The following is a 21,923-nucleotide window of genomic DNA, read 5'->3' as shown; positions in this document are numbered from 1 at the left end:
ACATAAATTGGAATAGATGGCTTAACTAGGTTTCAGATTACTGTTAAAGTCATCTGCCACCACTTACACCTACCATTAAAATGGGGGTAGATACACCCCATCCAATATCACATGGAACAGGTGTGAAACAGTTATCATTTATTATGCGAAGCAACAAAAAAGGACTTCTGAATAACTTGAAGCAGCAATAGAACAAAGACACTTATCCTGGAAAAGCACAAAGTGTTTTTCACACACCTATCTGTATGAAAAACAAAAAGCATTCTTCTTTATACTGTCACATACTGAAGGCTAAAAAGCAGAATAAGAAACTTAACAGTCACTTAATCTACTGGTATTATTCCTACTAGCCAGATTTAAAGCAAGTCTGTCCATCATTATGCATGCTTGATTGATCAAGAACTTCGAGATATGGGAAGGATACCCACCAAAGAGGGTCAAATGTACTTCTATTCTGCCTGGTTTACTGAGCTAATCAAAAGCATCATCATTGTAAGCGCCAAGTGAGGTGTACTGTAGTAGGATACAAGGTGTGCCACCTGAACTCAGTGGCATCTGTATAGTGCCTATTTGGAGCCAACAGCTCACATAAATAATGCATCTGCTGGAGTACAGCCTTAGATATAAGAAGCACTCCCGTACATACTTTGCACAGAGACTCCCTGCAAGCATTAAGTCATTGAGCAGAACAGACATTTATATAGAGCACTTTTAAGTGTGTTGTCTCCCCTCTACCCGCTCAAACACACCCTTTATCACACTGCTTAAGACTAGTTTTTAAAGAGGCTGTTCAAACAGTTATTTCACCTGATTGCATTCAGAGTGACATTAACAAAGGTGGGGGGAGGCACATAAGATCCAGATGTTCTAGGTTTGTAGAGGGGGGAAATCACTTTTTTTGGCACTGTGTACTATAGAGAAGGAAGAACTACCATTAATCTATGAAATAACATGTCACTGGTTCAGTTCTTGGTTCTGGGTTTTCCAAAGGTCAGGATACCTTTTCATGAGTTCTGTTTAGAAATGAAAGAAGAGGACAAGGAATCAGTTTTTTCCTTTAGGGTACTCCAGAACCAAGCAGAATCTTGAATCTGGCTGCATGGTCTGACATTTCCATGCATCTTTTGATCAGACTCACACTGCAAAATTTGGGAAAGTGCAAAAAATATATGTGTTGTTTCAAGAATTAGTTTGGAAAACACAAATTTAGTCAGCTTATGCAAATTTGTTTGCATTTTACCTTCTATCAAGGAAATGAAGGTGCTATATATGGTCCTCCATTGTTATCACAGCAACCTGTGAGCTTGGCTAGGTTAACTTCTCTCTACTACACATTTTTCTGCCTGTAGATGGGCCTCATTTTTCCCTACTGGCACCCTTTTCTGCACTTGTTTAGGAGCAATGTAGCAAAAGCTTTCCGTAAATTACTCCTGCTTTGCCATAGTTGTTGGAAAACAGGATAGAGGCATTCAGCTGCGTGCAGACAGATATTCTAGTGGAATCCCTAACCTTAATATCTATGCTGGGACACAAGAAAGGTGGCTTTTAGTTCTATTTCCTGCAAAGCCCTTCAAATAAATTAGGCAAAATTTCTGTGGGTTGTGCACTGCAGAAGAAAATTACTTATTTCGGCAGTGTCGTATCAAACTTCTTTGAATGAAAAAAACCACTTGTCAGGAAAACCAGCATAACTATGATTTGGACAGAAAGGCAACTAGCCAGGCACAGCACTTCTTGCTTTTGTAGCCACCTCCTCTCTGGCTCACACATGACAGGGCTCCATCCACTGCAATAGCCATAAGCATCTTCTACAAAGAAAATCCAAATAATGTCTGGTTGCCACTAATGGAAAACAAGCTATAGCTCTATGGAAATGGACACATCTTTATTTGATGTACAACACTCACATTTGGTATAGAAACTTTAGCTGTTCCACACTATCAAAAATTAGTGAGGTATATGAAGGAGCAGCCTAGGTTAGGCTCATGCCAAAGCCAGATAGCCCAATTTTGCTTTTTACCGTCTCACCATCCAGATTCATTCACTGGACTTATAGGCTAATACCTCCCAAGGATGGGCAGCATCCTCAAAATTATTTCTCACTCTATTCTCTGCTCACTAAAGGTTATCTTGCTTATAACAAGACCGGCAAACACTTCCAAAATCAATGTAGTCTCAGGACACTAAGAAATTCTTAAGACTTCTATGGGTCGGAAAGACATTGCCAAAGACATTGCCAGAACTCCCACATACATAGCACACACAGCCCTCTGTCTAGTCTGCCACAGTTTCATCCAGAATCCAAGCTACTTCTTCAGCTTCTGATTATATGCTGCATAGCACCACTGTGTAGAAACATCTGATTTTCTTGAACACTGGCTGCATGAGAGTGCTTTGACACTTGTAGCTTACAGTGCTAGCTTGCCATTCAAATACCCGATTATTACTGCCATGAAACTAGAATACATATGAATGAGACCAATGCTTGGGTCCAGCAGCACCAAGGTTGCACCTGGTCCCATAGATAGTCCTGAAACCGTTTCTAATTGATCACAGCCTGCAAAGCTTCAGTGGAAAATTCTCTGTGATGAGGTGATCGTCATGTAAGAGAACAACAATGTTGACTTCAAATTCTAGAAGAAGAAAAAAAAAGCAGTCCTGGAATTAGTACAGCTCATAATGTGAACTTTGCGACAAAAGCCCTGTAAAAGTAGCACATTCATGGCTTATAAAACGGTTTGGAATATTTAAGTAAAGAAATGTAGATTGATGCCCATTCTTTGAATGCTTTGTATCCATGCAAGAGAGCAAATACAGATTTGTTCCTGGCTGTCACCAAGCAGGATTATGCATGGTAATCTGACCTTGCTCTTAGAGGTGCTTTCTGCACCAGTTCCAGTCTGCTTCTGACACAACCAATGCAGAATTTATTTTTATTTATTTTTCGATTTATATCCTGCCTTTTTCCTACAAAGGGCTCAAGGCAGCTTACATCATTCTCCTCCTCCATCTTATCCCCACAACAACAACCCTGTGAGGTAGGTTGGGCTGAGAGTCTGTGACTGGCCCAAAGTCACCCAGTTGGCTCCATGGCTGAGCGGGGACGAGCACCCAGATCGTCTGAGTCCCAGTCCCATGCTCTTAACCACTACACCACACTGGCTCCAGAATGTGACAGCTGTTTTTTTCTGGTCAGGCATGTGATTTTGACACCAAATAATGCTAGTCAGAAACCAACTGCACTGTCTTCCAATCTGTTTCCAGGCCTAACTCAAGATGCTGGTTTGTTACAAAGTCCTAAATGACTTGCCTTCCAGATTTCTGTCCACAGTTTACTCTTCAGAGTCTGTGCTGTACATCCTGCTACCAAGAGAGATTCAGTTGGTTGATATCTTTTTTGTAGCAGTACTGTTACTGTGGAGCCCCCTCTCAGGAGCAGAGTTGGCTCAATCACTACTACATTTTGAACAGGCAATGAAAGTGCACTGTTAATTTTTAAAATTGTTTTTGCATTTCCTGAGTTTTTTTTTCTTCTGTTCATCCTGAGTTAAGGGTTTATCTGTAAATATATACTGCTTTGACAAAGCTGATGGGCAAGAAAGTGCTTAATTAGGTTTTCATGGAAGTATTTGTTGAAGTTATACTAATCAGCTATCAGTACAATATTTGTTCTTTATTAAGGATTATATCACACTGTTTCAAAATGGCCCTCAAGGAACAGGTGCAGTAATACAAAACATACTTTTCTTACCAACTTTGAAGTTTGTGGTTTCCAGGGTAGGGCAGGTAAAAAGACGGGGGAATACCATGTATATTGGAATAGGAAGATTTCTGCAGACATCTCCATCAGCAATCTGAATATTCTGAATCTCAGTGGCATCTCTAGCATAACCTTCTGCACAGCCTTTGCAAAGTGGGATAAAAGTGTCATTAATAGCCAGTCAAATTCTGCTAGTGTATTCCAATATATGCTAGAAAATTCTTATGTGGAGTATGGCTTCCAAATGAAAACAGCATTTAAAAATTAATAGTTTAGGATATGATGAGCCAATGTGTACGTAAATGGTTGGGCACAAATAGTATTGCATGTCAGGACCTGCACAACACTTTAATAAATATGTAAATGTGCCTTCTCAGTACCGATCCACTAAGATGAAGCAGCTTTTGCCATGGTTCTATCAAAGCATTCCAGCAGACAGTAATTAAGCTGAAAAAGTCAGTGATTCAATACAAAGCATTACTTGTAAAATGTAAAGCAATACACTTGGAAACATGTATATACACATAATGACCTACCACAGGTTTCTACTCGTACCAGCTGAAGTTCAATGCTCTTAACTGCAGCATCTGAGTTCACTACCACCAGCTCCCCTGTTAGTGGCTGTGTTATGGTGCAGTTTGTTGAATTGAGATGGCCTCTGATGAGAAATTTTGGCAGCAATGCCCTCTAAATGCAGAAGGAAACACAAGAAAAAAGTTGCAACTTAGGATGCAAGACTTTACTGTTTTCCTCTGTCTACACAGTGGCGAATCAGATGCCTACATGAAGCCCCCCGGCAAGACATGAATACAATAGCACCTGCACTCATGCCCTGGCAGCTGGTATATGAGGTTAAAAATATCCATTATAACTAGAACCCATTGTTTGTTTTATTCTCCATTAATTTCCCTAAATCTCTTTTGAAAGCCGTCCAAGCTGGTGGCCACCATTACAACTTCTGGTAGTGAATGCCATGGTTCTATGGAAAAATACTCCCTTTATCTGTCCTGAGTGTCCTGTCATTTGGCTTCACAGATGACCCCAGGTCTAGTATTCTGTAAACTCAACTCAATTCAAGCTAATATTACTCCACTAGTTGCAGTTACAGGAGTCAATCCAAGTAAAAAGGATGAAGGGGAAAAAAATCATTCCCCACAATATAAAGGGTTGGTTGAGACATGGAATCAAACTTTAGCAGGCCCTGGTGTTTTTTAGCCCAACCCCATACTTTTCCATTTGCCCTCTCAGTAATGCATTGCCAGTGAATTAGAAGCTCAGGTGCCAAATCGAAGATTGGAAGCAAGCTGGGAGGGCTGAAGTGTATGAACACAGGGCTTGTTCAAACAAAGCCAACCCACCCCACCCATGGTTTGACATTATTTAGGGTGCATTTTTCCCTAAAAAAATAGCAATATAAATAATACCTCTTTCACATTCTGTAGTGTTTCAGGGGTAATAGTGAAGTCCACTGGGCTTGGGGTTGCCTTGCCTTTCTGGGGCTGCAAGAAAACGAGAAGGTTAGAGCAGTGTCTTTATTGGGTATGATGACTCAGCCTACAGCAGAGGGACAGCCTAAGACTGCATTCTCCTTATGCATAGCATCAAGGAACAGCTTCAATATAGTTTTTTTTTTTAAAAAAAACCTCAGAGATAAATGCACTATCTAATTCCAGAAGAGATCAAATTCTGTGGGGTTTTTTAGGGAGTGGTCTATGTAGAACTTGACTTTGTTTTTGTCTTCATTTGCCCTAGACTCAGGTCTGTGTTCTTTCCAACATAAATCTCCATTGCTTTCCTCTGAATAATGACATTACACATTTCACTAACTCCCAACATTAGACAACATATTATTACAGAATACTCTCTCATTATCATTTTAATCCATTGTATTAAGATTAATTACTATCCCAACTTCTAGAGTAGACAGAGCTCTTCCAGAGGAAAAGAATGACACATAATGAGTAGAGCAACTTCAACCAACAGTTAAATAATCTTAAGATGTTTTAGCACTGGGCATCTGAAGTGATAAGTAAAAGAGCAGGCACCTGCCCCATATATTCATAATTAACTTCTTTGATGTAGCTTGTCATGGTTATTAAATAAAACACTAGCAGAATATTCTTAGAAAAGTGAAGCTGATACTGGATGAATCCTTGCAGTGACAGGATAACAACACTAATCCAAGGTATGATGCTTAAGTTTCACCTTTGTCAGGATCCTGAAAGATATTTAATTGCATGCAAGATACTCATTGTGCAGAAGCCAAAGGTTGCCCCCCCACTATTTATTTATTTATTAAACTATTCACACTGACTTGCTGATTTCTGTATCGTATCAAAATATTTTTAATATACCCTACAGTTCCAGGAAAAGCTGGCCATGCAACACTGTACAACTGTTTGAAAAAACTTGACCTAAACTCCTTTAGTCTCATGAGACTCATCTCACAGTTTTTGGATGATAAAACAACTCCTAATGAATTATTCAAATTTACAAAATCCCAATTATATAATATTTCATTACCACCTTCTGGCAACTCTACCTCAGAACACTGTCACTTGTAATAATATATTTGGTAAATTAAGTTTTAAACGGTTATTAAATCTCTCAAAGATGAGAAATTTCTTTTAAAGCAACTAAATACATATACAAACTTAATTGCTCAGAAAGAAAAGAGGCAAAATTCTGATTCACTATTATTTTATCCTGAGTGTCTTAGTATTGATCTGTTGAGTCTTCTGGGTAAAAGAAAAATAGCATTAAACAAATAGTTTCAGTTGTTAAAAACAAACTTACTGGTGAGTGGACAATAAATTCACAAGTCTTAGATAAATCCTTGGCCAGGATAGAGCGTCGCATGTCACATCGGAGGGTATACTGTAGAAGATGAAAAGCAAACCAGATTTTTCACTATCATGGAATCAGAAAAATGGCCCTTCTACACATAACTAAAGCAACTTCTACACATAACTAAAGGTGCCCCATGGTAAAAATCTGGGAAAACAGGGCCAGCCATGTACACCAGCAAATCATGAGATAATTAAATCATGAGTTAACTAACTCATGGTTTGCTGCTGTAATGTGAAAGCTGGGTCAGAGTTGTATAGACTAATTGGTCCTTATTTTGCCAAATGGACTTTCTAGGGGAAAAAACTGGACTTGCTTAAGATTTCCCTGGGTTTCATTAATATTTATTAATGTTGCTGTTTCATGCAGTCAAGTTGCCCCCATCTTAAATGGTGAACCTATGAATAATTGCCCTCTGAAACAGCTTGTTCTTGACAGCCCTGTAGGGCTCATGTAAAAAGACTGTGGCTTCTTTTAAGGAATTGATCCATCTCATCCTTGGTTTTCCCTCTCTCTCCCTATTTTTTTTTTTTTTTTGCCTTCAACTTTCCCTAGCCTTATTGTCTTTTTCCAATAATTACTGCTTTTACATGAAGTGCCTGAAGGACAGCAGCCTCAGATTTGTCATGTTTCCATCAGCACAAATTCTGATTTGAATTGCTTTAGGACACACTTGTTCAACTTTCTGTCAACGCCAGGGGATTCAGAAAGTTCTCCTTCAGTGCCATGTTTCGAACACATCCATTTTCTTCCAGCCAGCTTTCTTCACTGTCCAACTTCCACATTCATACACATAGTGATCAGGAAGGTCTCCCATAACATCCCTATGCTTGAACTTTTCTGGTTCCAAGTTCCTAAGCAGTTGTAACTAGCACAAAATGCAGCAAGTAATGGCCTTTCCAGGGCACGGGCTGTTGGGAATGGCCTCTTTTCAGCTTGCTGAAGAACTGCATGGGCTGTGCATTCATTTCTGGGCCAGTTCTTTTTTTCCCCCTATAGAAAATGCAAGAGATGGTTCTCCCTTTCTTCTGCCCTAATTCTTTTCATTCTCTCTAAGGAGGTCTGGCATAGCCAAGATAATAGGAGGAACAGCCCCCCCAAAATTACCATAAAACAACTGAGGAATCACAAAATACCAATTCCTTGTTTGATTCTTTCATTCCTAATGCATTGGGGAAAAAGTACTAATGTACAAAACCCTGAACAACTGAGACCAGGACACCCAAAAGCACTTTCTCCTTTTACCAAGTTGCCTAGTCATTATTGTCATTGGAGGCTACTCTCCTTATGGTCCATCAGAGACTGATGGCCCAACTGGAGTCCACAGGAGAAGAAATGTCAATGCAGTGGCTCCATTTCTATTAAATTCCCTGCCTCTGAATATTAGGCAGGCACCAGCACTGAGCTGTTTTCAATGCCTGCTAGACATTTGTAAAGCCTTTCTTGCTGATTTTGTTTTCAAAGTATTGTTTTTTATTCTTTTACTTCTTTTAGCTTTGCACTGCTCAAAGCATCGGAATCTGCTTTGATATGGAGTGGCATATAAATACTGTAAATAAATAAGTAATTTCATTTTAACTCTCATACACATTTCCATTGACAGTATCAATCTGCTAATGGGTGTCCAATGATTAAGAACTAGATAGTATTGATAAATTTTACTTGTATCTCTACACTGTGTAACACAAAATCTATTGAGATATAATGCACCCCAAAATGTTAGCTTAAGCATCTCAATGGGCTAACACCCCAAAAAAGGGGGAAAAAGAAAAATGAATAGTGAAATACTAGGCCCTTGTACATAATAAAAGGGGTTGGATGTACCCCAAAATACCCTAAAAAGTTTTGCTAGTTTTGTTTTACTTTCAAAAGAACACTACAAATAAATCAGATTTGTAAGTCTACACTATCAGAGCAGTAAGTCAAAGTGGAGAACTAACACCAAGGGCTCAAAGAGGCTCCTGTGCTGCACTGTAATGTTGGTACAAGAAAACATTTTGTACACAAGTACAGATCAAATCAATTTACGATATAAGCAAAATGTAATGGAGATAGAATGTATCTTAGTTAGCTTAGGCAACTATTATACATTTCAACCCTAGAGGAGATCAACCCTGACTCTCTTTAGAAGGCCAGATAGTGAAGATGAAACTCAAATACTCTGGCCACTTAATGAGAAGGAAGGACTCCCTGGAGAAGAGCCTAATGCTGGAAACAATAAATGGCAAAAGAAGAAGGGGGCGGCAGAGGATGAGGTGGCTAGATGGAGTCACTGGGGCAGTTGGTGTGAGCTTAGGTGGACTCCGGGAGATGGTGGAGGACAGGAAGGCCTGGAGGAATGTTGTCCATGGGGTAGCGATGGGTCAGACTCGACTTCCCGACTAACAACAACAATACATTTCAATGTGGGTACATTTCAAACAATTGCCACAGCAGCCCACTGGCCTGGCAAGACACAGTTCACTGTATCTAAAAAATAAACTTCATATTTGTCTCAAGCCGTAATTAAGCTTGCCTTCAAACCTCTGTTGAAAACATTTAAATCTATATGTTCTGCACAAATATGTCCATTGTCAAAGGAAAAATTGAAGTCCACTCACTGCAGTGTAGCAATGATTCTCAAAGACACAATTCCAAAGGAAACAACCTAATTTACAACCTCAGAATGTCAAAGCAGTAAGACAAGATCTAAGAATAAATATTTTAACTCCTTGTATTTTGGAAGAAAGCTTCTGGATGATACATGTGCAAATGGGAAGTTGGGTATTTAAAGTAAAATTCCATTTCAATATGATGCTCAGTTAACGTCTCTCATTGCCTAGAACAGGCAAGGAACAGACAATTAGGCTTTTTGCCTTGGTCATGGCCTCAGTAGTTCCTTCCAGCCATTTTTTTCTAATAGCGCTTTCAGATAGCAGTGGAGTCCCACCAGTTCTGTATTAAGACCAATGTTTTTCAACCTGTTTGCAAATGATCTGGAATTAGGACTAAGCAGTGAGGCAGCCAAGTTTGCTGATGACACTAAACTTTTTAGGGTGGTTAAAACCAAACTGGTCTGATCCAGCATGGCTCTTTCTTATGTTCTCATAGCAGTGATTGAGACAAAAAATAAAAGATGATGATGTAGTGGCAACTGAATGAACAGACAAAACCCATCTATCAACATATGTAATATGATTAAAGTGATTGTCAGTTCCCATATGGAGTCTCCAATAAACTGATTTGGAACAGAACATCACAGTAAGAACCTAATTTTGCATTTCCATTTGGTGTAAGGAGATATCCATCATGGGACATACAAAAGTTACTAACCACAGGATAGACCTCAAATCAGGCTGAATTTAATATTGAGGAAGAACCTGTTGAAATAATCCATGTCCAAAGGCTGGTTCAGCCAAACCATATTTATTCATGAATTTGTAGTGTTCTATGCAGATCTGTACTAAATGAATAATAGAAAACTGCTAAGACATTGGGGTGCTACGATATATGCAGATTTATTTTTAATCTAACATGCTACAAATATAAATGTCATGATTCACCTAGTCAAGGTGGCATGGGAGAGTTTCCTACCCAAAGCACTAGGAAGAAAAGTAAAAAACAGGTAATTGATACATCATCATCCATCAATTATTTTATGGTAAGTTTTTCTGGTTTGCTGAATGTCTTGGCTATGTCAGACCTCCTCAGAGGAATGAAAAGGGCAGAAGGAAGAGAGAAGCATCTCTTGCATTTTCTGCAAAGACAGTGTAAATTTTGGTTTAAAAGGATGGGTCCAACCAAAAAGTGACCTGAATTCTTGTCAAATGAACAGCAATACTCCTCCATAGAGAATGCAGACAGTTCCAATTATGAAGAATAGCACCATGAGAGAAAGAAAATGTAGGAAGTCAGTTCTCAATGTTGCCCCACTACCAAACTGAAAATCATTTTTACCTGGATATTGACAAACACTCCATGGTAAGTTTCATAAAGAATTTTGTTTCCCTTCACTTGCAATGGAAACTCAAAAGGAATTTCTGTTTTACCACTGGGCAGTTTTCCAGGTTTCACCATTTCTACAGTATTGTTAATAAGTTGAATAGGCTGGAGAAACAGAGAAGGAAATGGAAAAGTTTAATGGAATTCATTTTACCCTTAAAAGTGCTTGACTTCAAGTTCAAGCACCAGCGTTCCAACAGAGTAACAGTTACCAGGTTCATGAATTGGATTGTACCTGCTTTGGATAAGGGTAAAACTGATTCTGAAGGAACAGGCACATTGTTTGGGGCTGCTCCTGGATTCATCCTAGTCATTGGAGGCCCAAGTGTCCTTACTAACCTGAAGGATCCACTACCAACTTAAGCAGTGTGCCAAATACCCCACCCACTCTGGTTCATGCACTGGTAAGTGCATGCTTTAGACTACTGTAACATGTTGTATGTGGGGCTGGCTTTACATCTTGTTTGGAAGCTGCATCTAATACAGAATGCTGCAGCAGGATGCTCAGAGGGGCACCTAGCCATATACATATTGTACTTGTGTTGAAAGAACTTCATTGGATGCTTGTTAGCTACTGGTTAACATTCAAGTTTCTGCTGTCAACATTCAAAGTAAACAATTCAGGACCAGGATTCCTTGCAGATTGTTTGCCCCGTATGCACCCAAGGAGGCCTTACTGAGAATTCCATGGCAACTGAATGTTGTCATGTAGTATCATGCACAGGAGCCTTCTTGGCAGCACCACCCACTCTGGAGTACCTTCTCATGATTCAAGAGACATAAAATGCAGCATATTTCAAACACCCTTTGAAAACTTACTTGCTATATCAACTGGTATATAAGTATTATAAGCACATAAACAATATCCCCCCTTTTTATGTGCAATACAGATTAAGTTAGCTGCCTGATTAACCACTATCCGGCCTTTTCTCCAAAAAGTTCCAAGCTGAAACAATCACTAACAGAACTGCAAGGGTCTGGACTAATACAACAAAATTGCAGCAGCTCCCTCACATTGTCCTGTATCACTAGAAATCAGATTACCTTTGCTTCAAAGTATTTACACATTCAACATTCGCTGCTCTACCAATCCATAACACTTATGGCCTGAGAGGAAGCCACCAACAGGCTATAGAGGCTTTGAGGGCAGCCAGCCAGCAATGCATACTGATAGAAAAGATGGCAAGGATGAAGGCTTAAAATCAAGTGATCAGTGTAATCACTGGTTCCAGATTGGTCTCTCTAGTGCAGCAATTTCCAAACTTTTTTGGTCATGGAACTTTTCTGAAGACATTCCCCCCCCCCCCCACCCCAGTGGAACCTTGATGCCATTCCTGGTTTTAACTAAGCATTGTGAACCAACGATGTTCTTCCTTCTTTCATCTGTTCCTACTGCCTGAGTGCTTTACATAACACAGTAGTTTTGGAAATAAAAAGAAAATATATTTTAAATGTTTTTAAAATTGGGAAGTTAAGTTTTATTCAGTTTTTAGCAAATCCTGAAGGACCATTTATAAACATCCTCACGTTTAGTCCTGTTCAGATTAGAACTGAGGGTTGCATTTGCTAGCTTATGAAGTGAGGATTCTTTATATCCTTTTCTTTGTTCTGAAAAGCTGTGTCTTTTAAGCACTTCAGTTACAATTTTAAGTTTTAAAAAAGGATATTTCATTAGCTGGCAGCATAACTGACTGATGTTTTAGGCAGTCACTTCCATACAAACTTGCTCAGCTGGAATCATACTACCTGTTTAAACTAATTTCATCCTCCATGGTTATAGGAAGAGTACCTCAAATAACTACTGAAGGCTTACAAATCAGGAGTAAGGGTAGAGGTATCTCTGCATACTGGCTAGTCCTCCTTTTCTTCCTATGTACCTGCTTCTTCTGATTCATGAATTCAACCCTTCCTTCACTAATGCCCCATAAAAGCATGGAACAATTCCAGTGCAAATTCTCTCAACCACCAGACAGACATGCAAACAGTGGAAAACTGGAGTAATCCACTCTAAAGTACTGTAGGTTATGCTAGTATATTCCTGGCAAATTGTTGACATAAGTTGATCAATCATATCTCAGCTTAAACAGAAATATGTACAAGCCTTATCTGGGTTGCTCAATCTATGAATAAAGCAGTAAGTCTCCAAATAACCATAGCACCATGAATCCTCCAAACTAGGAAACCATGGTTACCAGTTTCATAACAAATCAAGTTATTAAAGCAATTCAGGCCATGGTTTAATAGCTGAGCTGCTTCGTAATATTTTATTTATTTATTTATTATTTGAAATATTTGTATCTCGTCTTATACAAAAATCATCCCAGGATGGCTTACAGGAACTATGTTATTTGCTGGTTTACATAAACCAGAAAATTCTAGTTAGATTTCCTACCTTGATTACTGTATTCTATGAAGGGACTGTATGAATAGGAAAAGGAACTCATGCATATCTCAGCTTAGTATGCTGGACATGGTATTATATTCTGGGCATGGTAAATGACTAAGGAGCAGGTTGCTGAGTTTTGTTTTTTCAGATGATTAGTTATACAGCGAATCATTACATAAACAGAAAAAAGGCAGAAATCATGACATTTTCCTTTCATACCTTATATACCGTATTTTTCGCTCTTTAAGACGCACCTAGTTTTTAGAGGAGGGATCTATGGAAAGCTTCCTGATAATCACAGGCACATTCCCCATCACTTCCCCATGGGCTTCATTAAAAAACGGGTTGCCATTTGAAAACACACACCAACGTGTGATTAACAGCTCTCGCCTGCGCCGGAGGAGGGGGGTGGAGCAGGGCGCGCCGAGTGCGTGCCGGCTAGGTGTGGAGCAGCCGGGCTGGCAGCGTGCCAGCGGTGGTCTTCTGGGCGGCGCGGCAGAGGCAGGTCTTCCCAGGCGGTGGGGGTGAGCGTCCGTCCCTCCATGCGGCCAGCGGGTTAAAGCCCGCGGCTCCTCCTCCTCTGCACCACTCCCCCTGAGTGGCACAGCTCTCACCTGCGCCGGAGGGGGGACGGAGCAGGGTGCGCCGAGCGTGTGCCGGCCAGGTGGTGCCACATGGTGCAGCCAGGCCGACAGTGTGCCGGCGGTGGTCTTCCGGGCGGCGCGGCAGCGACAGGTCTTCCCGGGCAGTGGGGGTGAGCAGTCCCATCTCTCCGTGCGGCCAGTGGGTTAAAGCCTGCGGCTCCGCCTCCTCCTCCGCACTGCTGCCACTGAGCGGCACAGCTCTCACCTGCGCCGGGAGGGGGCGGAGCAGCGCGCGCCAAGCGCATGCTGGCCAGGCAGCGTCCCGGGCGTCAGGCACACACACATTCGCTGTAAGATGCACAGACATTTCCTCTTACTTTTGGGGGGGGGGGGAGTGCTTCTTATAGAACAAAAAATACGGTACACAGATTTATATACAGAATAGGTTTAGGAAGGCTTTCCATACATATGACTTTTACTATTTGTACCTTAACAGAATTGTAGAAGGCTTCAAATACACCAACACTTTTGGCACTGAGCTGTAGATTTACAGATCCTTCCATTGTTAATGAGACACCCTGGTGCTGAAGTGCATCTTTGCTTGTTATGACTACCACTCCAGTGAGAATTTCCTAAATGAGAAAAAAAAACAAGAAGGGCATAGAATCAATCAATTTGTCTCACTATTTTTCAGGTTTCAGTGGCAAACATAAGCTGTTAGAATTATCCAAAGGAATCATCCCCCAAGGGGGAAATGGGAACAGTGTGGGAAAGTGTACAACATAGTTTTGTTTGTCTGGCACTCTTCTGCCCCAGCATCACTATTATATAACGTTGCTAAACAGCTAGCAGACTCATTGAAAAATGCTGTTCCACTTCATTCATAAGGTTCTTCCTGTATAGCACTTTGATGTTATTATGATTTTGGATTCTCCAGGATAAAAGGAGCTATAAATGAAACATTACAAGCATTGGTTTGTGTCACAGTAGAGGCAGATGGCTTCCTAAAGAAAAGCAAGTCTGCGTATTAATGAAATAATGATTTATAATTAAAAAGATGCATTTGTAAATGTATTAACTGTGCCTACGGATTCCCTGTAAAAAATTTATAATGCATTTTGACAATGGCGTTGAGTAAACCAAACAGTACCTTTGATGTTATGCTTCCATCTCATTTATCTAGAAATAGCTATAACCAGCACAACAAAAACAAAAACCCTACACATACACACACCTCCAGGAATTGCTTTGCATCCCTTCTCCTTGAGGAATGCTCATTTGTGTGTCAAAACTGAACCTTCTCAGGGCTGCATCTCCAGCCTTGGAGACAGAAAAATGATGCAAGAGCCTGCCTTTGCTTAGATTCCATGAAATGATCTTGGATTGGGTTCCAAGCCTGGGAAAGCAAAGAAAGAACCCCTTGCACCAAAGCCAGTCCTCTCACACAGCAGAATGACAACACCATGACGCCTGAGCGGTGCTCTTCAACAGAGCATGTGCAACATCAAAATTATGCTATACCCTCAATGAATGAAATTCAATTCAAGGGAAACTATAGCCTTTCTGCAACTTTTGGTATGGCTAATTATGACATTATGGCACACATTTGTAGAACTGTTCACACTTACTGGAAAGTCTCAGGTGGGTTGTTCATCAAATCCATTGATTTTATTTCTATTTTTATTGTATTGTATTAATCTGTTGTAAACCGTCCCGAGACATCTGTGATGGGACAGTACAGAAAATTTTTAAATAAATAAAATATATCTTTTCTTGCTGGCTCCCACAGTGAGGATGTCTTGCTCCCTTTCCTGCTTGGTCACATGAAACTATTGGATGAAACTATAAAGAGGCAGAGAATTCAGTGCCATCAGTGTTCTGGTGACAACTAATTCATTCTCTCCCCTTCTTGGGTGAATTCTATCTCTGGCCTTACAGCAACTGAAGCTGAATTCACAAAAAATTCCACTAGCTACTGACATTCTTGCGAATTGGGAAGGAAAACCCTTATGGTTGAGAAGTCCTATCTCCTACAGTTGAGCATGTTCACAGTTCTGGGATGATGTTGGATCTATCACTGTGTTTTACCATCATCTAATAAGGAGGCAGCAATAGTGTGTCAGGCTCAAAGCCAGCAAGAATCGTCCATACATTTGTAATCTTGTAGGATGCACTCTGAATAGATCTGTTCTGGATGATTGCTCCTAAAGTTCAAGCAGTGGGAAAACTGATGGCCAGACTCTTAAAGGTAGTAGGAAACTTTGGTGTTCATTATGACAGTGCTTCAGCATTTGCTCCAGCTTGCAAGCATATTGGAAAGTGCTGGTTTAAGCTAAGAGTTCTTTCAGCCTAATCCACCCCTCACTGTTTGGAATCACATCTTTCTGTGTATCCCATTGAAACCAATAATGTTTTAAATTTCTGGACAAAGTGAAAAACACAGACACTACTTCACAATTGCTCAAATCTTCTCTCCTGGAGATTTGCCTGAGCATTATTCCAAAATGCTGTTAAGACTTTTACCTTAGGACTGACCTTTAGCAGCAGACCCTGACTGATGACCTATTTTATTACATTTTAACTAGTTATTTTTCTACTGAAAATCATAATGACCAATAATGAGTTATTTGTTCTTCTAGGCCAATTTTAGAGAAAGGCTATGATATAGTAATTCAGCAAGAACATTTTCTAAAATTATAAATGATGTAGGGCAGGAGTGGTAAATCTTTTCTCAGTCAAGGACAACATTCCCTTAAAAGCCATATTTAAGATGTCAACCACCAACAGTGGGCAATGCCAACACCAAAGATGGAACTAAAATCAAAGTGGGTAAATCATCCCCTTCTCTCTTTTTCTAAAGCCCCCTTTTTCTCACTTCCCACCAAGAGGGGAGGGACATATTGGACTTGCCAGAAGTCTGATGGCTTACAGAAGTCTTCTGAAATTAGGGCTTCATGCCACATACGGCTGTAGACAGTGTAAGGAATAGAGAGAACATCCCACGTATGGGAAGCACATGAGGCAGTCTCCTAGCTGAAGCTGAGCAGATCTGGATCTAGGATTGTACAGATTCTGTAAAATCTGGTCTGTCTGCATTTTCTGGATTTTCAGGTCCCTTTCATTTCATTATCCACTCATTGAATAAATCGAGTCATATGCATTTGTTGCAACTTCATGTATGTGCAAATTTGCACTTCTAAAATTGCACAAAATGCATATTGGGGAAAATACACATTTCCAGTTGATGGGTTTCCTTTATGTTTCATATTTTTCTGCAACTGAATTTGGGGTAAAACTATGACAATTTGGAAAAAAGGCAGCATGTCTGTGAAATCCACAATACCTGGAAAAAGCCAGGCTGCTGCAGAACCCACAGCTTGTATTCACAGAAATTCAAACTCATTTGTGTCCATTGTGGAATTTTCTAATATCCTTATGTGGGTCTGGTTAGTGTTTGGAGCAAAGACCACCAGGGAACTGCATGCAGCCACCTTGAGCCCCACAACAGAAGAGAGGTGAAACAGAAGTGCATATTTAAATTAAAAAAGCATCCTTCCTCTCCCACATTATGCTAGAATTCAAGGCAGCACCTACTGCATTAGATTCAGGATGACAAAAATATTATTTTCTCCACACAATGCATACCGAATTCACCAACACAAGTTATCATAATAACTCCTAGTTCTGTGATTTAAGAACTCTCTTCTATTAACTGAAAGGGATTCTCCTAGATGGCCCAGGAGGCCCCTTCTGGCTCGCTCTGTTTCTATGTTTAATTGCCTTTCCTTGCACCATAGCTCCATTGGAGGATTGGTTAGTTGGAGGATCCATTGAGAAGGATCCTCCAACCCATACATGGCATTTTCAGGGGTCTGGAGGGGCTGCACTGGGGAGGAAAAGGTTGGGGAAGTCCTTACTTTGATACCCGCATCTGGAAACAATGGCTTGAACAACTTAAAGACAAATTCACACAAGAATGCTGTATCAACAGGTATAACCCAGTAGAGCTAAATGTGGCTTCTCTAAATAGAGGCAATTAACCTTTGAATATCAAAAGGGGTTCTCATTCTCTCTATTCACAATTCATCCAAAATCATCTCTGTCCTCAGATAAACATTTACAATTAATTTCTTTCACCAAGGGAATCTTTACTGGTATGCCCTACTGGTATATCATCCTGCACAATTAAAGTAGAGAAAAAACATTTGTTGTTCTGCTTGTTTTCAAGAGCATCATTTGTTTAATTAAACATGCAATGCACACTTTTCTTTTAATTCTTGCATTCTTGTTCTCTGTCTCACCAAAGTCACTACTGAGCACACAACAGTACCATCATATGACATTCAGTTCAAATTTTACTGTAGGAGAAAAAGAAGCATGCTAGCTTCACCTACTGGGTGATACAGAAATTAAAAAACAATAAATACAATGTTGTAGTCCCTGAACCCCACTTTCTAGGGTTTACAACACAATACTGACCCCCATTAGAAAGGAAAAAAGGAGCAAAAAAGACTTAAAGCCTACTCCAGCTGGACTTCCCCATTTCCTCTACTGCAATCTACCATCATGTGTGCTATAGGGGAAAAAAACTAGGAAAGAAGCAAGCGAAGTCCTCAGGACCTGCTCCAGTTGGACTTCCCGACCTACCATCAATTGACCTGTAGAAAGGAGAGAAAAGGAAGTAGATGAAGCCAACTCCTGCCCCAGCTGGAGCACTTTCCACCATTTGCCTTGTGAAAAGGACCCAGGTGGTTTATCTATCTGATTTTGCTAAGACTTGCACTGCTATTTTTGTTATTTGTAGGGAACAGTGGTAGAATTTGTATTCTGAAATGCAGAATGGAAATAAGAATGAAATACTGCAGCTGTACTTTTCATAATCATCACTGTCAGGAACCTAGCAAATTTTACAGAACAGATGTGGCAGCAAAGGTGTGCCTGCACTGTACTACTTCACCATGAGGCTGGGAGTTGCATGAGGGTATAATGCCATACACAAAACGTTTTTTGGAATAATGATGGTAAGAAGTAAAAGTCTAGACTTTATTTCCCCTAGATATATTCGTTGTGCAAATATGGAGCATTTCACCTCCTGGTACCTTCCAGATATACTGGACCTCTACCACCTCAGAGCAACACAGGCTGCCGATGATGAGATTTATAGCACAACAATGGTGGAAGGTACCAGGTCGAGGAAGACTGTCCTCGTAGCGGAGGTATAAAGTTAGGAGCGCTGTACACCTACATCCATTGGTTCGTGCGAACGCAGCCGAGCCCTCTCGCGGCTCACTCCCATGTTACCGCTTGTTCCAGACACCACAGAGCTGCTAGAAATAAACACATTTGTTGGCAACCAGCCGTTTTAAAAAAATAACGGGAACCAAAACTCGGTCCTAAGCGCTCTTACTCAGCACTAAGCCCATACACGCTGAATGGGGCTTTCTTTCCAGAAGGAGTTGTAGGATCGCCGCGCTCCTTTCTCCGGAAAAACAAAAAGCCTATGTTCCTCCTTCTCCATACCCGCACCTGGCCTTTTTAACACCACGGCATCTCCTGAGGAGACTCACCCCACAATGATACACCTTGTTGGCCCGCTTGATCTTGATATCCAGAGCAGTGCCCATGGCGGAAACTCCCAATCCTCTTCAGATCACGTGGATACGCAGGCCACGTGACCCTAGGCACGTGACACCTCCTACGTTCTTTCCAGGCGGGAAAGAGTAATGAAAATTCGAGTCCTCGTTTCCGCCTTTCCGTTTCCCGCCCCCTTCCAGCCCCGCCCCCTTCCAAGGGGATACTCCAACGGTCATATCCGGTTCTGTAACGTTGCCCCTTAAGGCGCCGTTTATTTTTAAAACTGGATACGTCACTCCAGTGGCAGTTCCTTCCAGTATCTACTCTGCGCTTTTTCTTATCACCGGTTGCCTAGAGACAGCGCAAAAGGCACAGTCGTTATTTTTTTTTTTCGCTGCCAGTTGTCGCTTCACTGTGACTGCAACTGTCTTCGAGGAGAAAGCGCGGGCAGGAAGCGGGGTGGAATACGTGACCATCCCCGTCTCGAAAGCCTATTCGTTAATAAAATTTCATAGCTTTTAGCTACACGGAGTTTAAACTTGTTATATTATACAATATGGCTAAATAACCTAAACGACGCCTATGTTTCGCTGCATGCTGGGAAATTTATTTACAATAGGCATAATTGATAGACTAGCGCTTTAATTCTGGACCTATGGGAGGCTTCAGTGAACACAGTGCAGCTTACTTATGAGTAAAAGTAGGATTATGCTCTGAGAAATGAAGGTTGCGAACCTATTAATATCTATCTGGGATAGGAATCGAATGGAACTATTGAGGATCGCTTAGGATTGTCCTTTATTAGGGCATGTGTTTTCCCCTCACAGCCTCATAAAGTGTAGTAGATTATATATTCGGGAGATTTCATATTGGTTTGTCAATTGGTGAAAGGGTTGTTCTGCGCTGTCAAGTCGTCTCCGACTTACGGCGACCCTATGAAAGCCCTCCAAAACGTCCTATCCATGACATCCTTGCTTAGCTCGGTCAAAGGGAGATGTCCCTAATGTGCACGTGCGTGCAGATAGATAGCTAAACCTAAAAAAATTTGCAAAATCTCTGAATTTGTTCAGAGCTTGTCTTTCTAAATGCCTGGAAGTTTAGAAAACCAGGTAGCTGTTTACAGGAAATTAAATCTACATTGCTGTGTAAACAACTGCATTTAGAAAATGGAACTGTAGGTCTTCTGAATGTCTTCTTCATTGGTTGATGGATGCTATCCTAACCACTTCAAGCCAACTTTCCCAGGGAGTTAGGATTGCTGCGCCCCACGTCAGTACAGGGCAGAATTTTATATTTAATTTGATTTTTGTATCTTGTGTTGTTTAACTGCAGTGGTTTCAATGACAACTCAGTTAAGACAGAAGAGCAGCCACTCTTGTCCAGTCTCCCTTTGCAACAGGCAAGTTCAGAAAAATATCCACTGACTGACCCTGAAAATGAGATCAGTAAATACCATTTAATTTAATTAATAAATCGTGGGGGACAGTCCAAAATGTTCTAAGATAAAGATGGGCAGGGGAAAACTCTTAATTAAGTTATCAGATCCCTGTGAATTAAGACTGTAATAAGTAAATGCGGTTACTACATGGTCTGTGTAAGAATCAGAATGAATTATGAATGGTAATATTGTAGTCAATATTCAATATTGTAATCAAGTAGCTAAAACTAAAGTGAGGATTTTCAAATCAATAAATAGTAAAGATACGAATCTATAATTTGAATAAGAAACCAGATCTTTCACAGGATTCAGTTCTGCTAATAGTCTAACTCCTGACATATGCAAGGATTAAGCATTTTGTCTCAAAAGCAGATTTATTAGATAAAGCTCCACTGAAGCAGGCATTACATTATACTTAGACATTATATGTCATTAAAACAACCTGGTCCTAAGTTTTTGTTTGTCATACTTTCACATACCTCTTTGGTTTCTTTATCTGTTATTTCTGTGATTGGTTGTATTCATTCGTGATCTAGCTATATGATGAAGATTCCAACTATTTGAAACCTATTGGTTTGGATCTGGAGTCCCAATAACTGAAATTCCTCTCATGGGATGTTCTTTCTATAGCAGAGCTGGAGTATGTATGGCTTTCCAGGTTTTGATGAACTGCAACTCTCATCATCTCTTAGTGGCTAAGGCTGATGAGAGTTTCAATCCATCATCATCTGGAGGGCCAAACATTTGCCATCCACATGCTATAGGGAAGGAGTGAAGTGGGTTTTTTTTTTTTTTTTTTTTTTTTTTTGGATTTTGGCTGATTACTTCCCCACTCTGCAGATCACTATATCATCTGAAAAGTTGTTCCAGAAGGTTGACAGGGCCTTTGAAATGCTTTAGGAAATGGGAGATAGCTGCATGGGAAAGGGTTAATCAGTAAAAGAAAATCACCTCCCTCGCCTTCTTTTAATAGGAACTTCTGCTGCATCTCAGTTCCTTCCACAAACAGAAGGACTGCTTCCATTCACAAAAGGGACTTTCTGGGTCTAGCCTTCTTACTTATTTATTTTGCTTTAGAGAGATTAATCTTAACCAAATATGATTTTTAAAGTCCTTCAAGTTTATAAATGCTTTTTGAAATTGTCTGGATCAACTGGTATCATTTATTGCAGAGTATTCCAAGACTTTTGTTGTTTTAGGCTAGAAGTTTGTGTTTGTTTTATAGGTCTTGTTTAATGCATGCTAACCTAACTATAGCTTTATCTGAGTGCAATTTATTAATTTGGAATCACAATTCATTTAGTATTTTAGGCTATTTGTGCAGAAGTGTTATAGATGTCTGCAGTCTACTGG

At 40.3% G+C, this 21,923-nt stretch overlaps 1 protein-coding gene across 5 annotated transcripts; it reads right to left on the bottom strand.

Annotated features, from left to right (window-relative positions):
* Positions 1-123: 123 nt before the first annotated feature.
* On the bottom strand, positions 124-19,218 carry VPS26C (VPS26 endosomal protein sorting factor C). Of its 5 annotated transcripts, XM_044442214.1 has the most exons (9): positions 18,966-19,062; positions 18,804-18,885; positions 14,047-14,190; positions 10,544-10,693; positions 6,557-6,637; positions 5,185-5,259; positions 4,297-4,447; positions 3,752-3,904; positions 124-2,633 (listed from the first exon to the last, which is right to left on the bottom strand). In XM_044442214.1, the coding sequence occupies exons 2-9, from the start codon at positions 18,852-18,854 to the stop codon at positions 2,551-2,553; spliced, it is 888 nt and encodes a 295-aa protein (XP_044298149.1). In that variant the 5' UTR covers positions 18,855-18,885; positions 18,966-19,062; the 3' UTR covers positions 124-2,550. The 5 variants fall into 5 exon arrangements, with proteins under 5 accessions (XP_044298149.1, XP_044298148.1, XP_044298150.1 ...); XM_044442213.1 differs by lacking the exons at positions 18,804-18,885; positions 18,966-19,062 and adding an exon at positions 19,126-19,218; XM_044442215.1 differs by lacking the exons at positions 18,804-18,885; positions 18,966-19,062 and adding an exon at positions 19,079-19,127.
* Between the last annotated feature and the right edge of the window lie 2,705 nt (positions 19,219-21,923).

This window comes from Varanus komodoensis, unplaced genomic scaffold (genome assembly GCF_004798865.1).
Source record: "Varanus komodoensis strain SLA01 unplaced genomic scaffold, ASM479886v1 scaffold4, whole genome shotgun sequence".
NCBI classification, from domain to species: Eukaryota; Metazoa; Chordata; class Lepidosauria; order Squamata; family Varanidae; genus Varanus; species Varanus komodoensis.
This window is presented reverse-complemented; position numbering and strand designations above follow the sequence as displayed.

Coding starts and splice junctions, on each gene's coding strand:
- VPS26C (XM_044442213.1), bottom strand. CDS start 19,182: ATGGGCACTGCTCTGGATATCAAGATCAAGCGGGCCAACAAGGTGTAT. Junction 6,638..10,543: donor GAGTGTTTGTCAATATCCAG/GTAAAAATGATT, acceptor CATCTTCTACAG/TATACCCTCCGATGTGACAT. Junction 4,448..5,184: donor CACTACAGAATGTGAAAGAG/GTATTATTTATA, acceptor TTCTGCATTTAG/AGGGCATTGCTGCCAAAATT.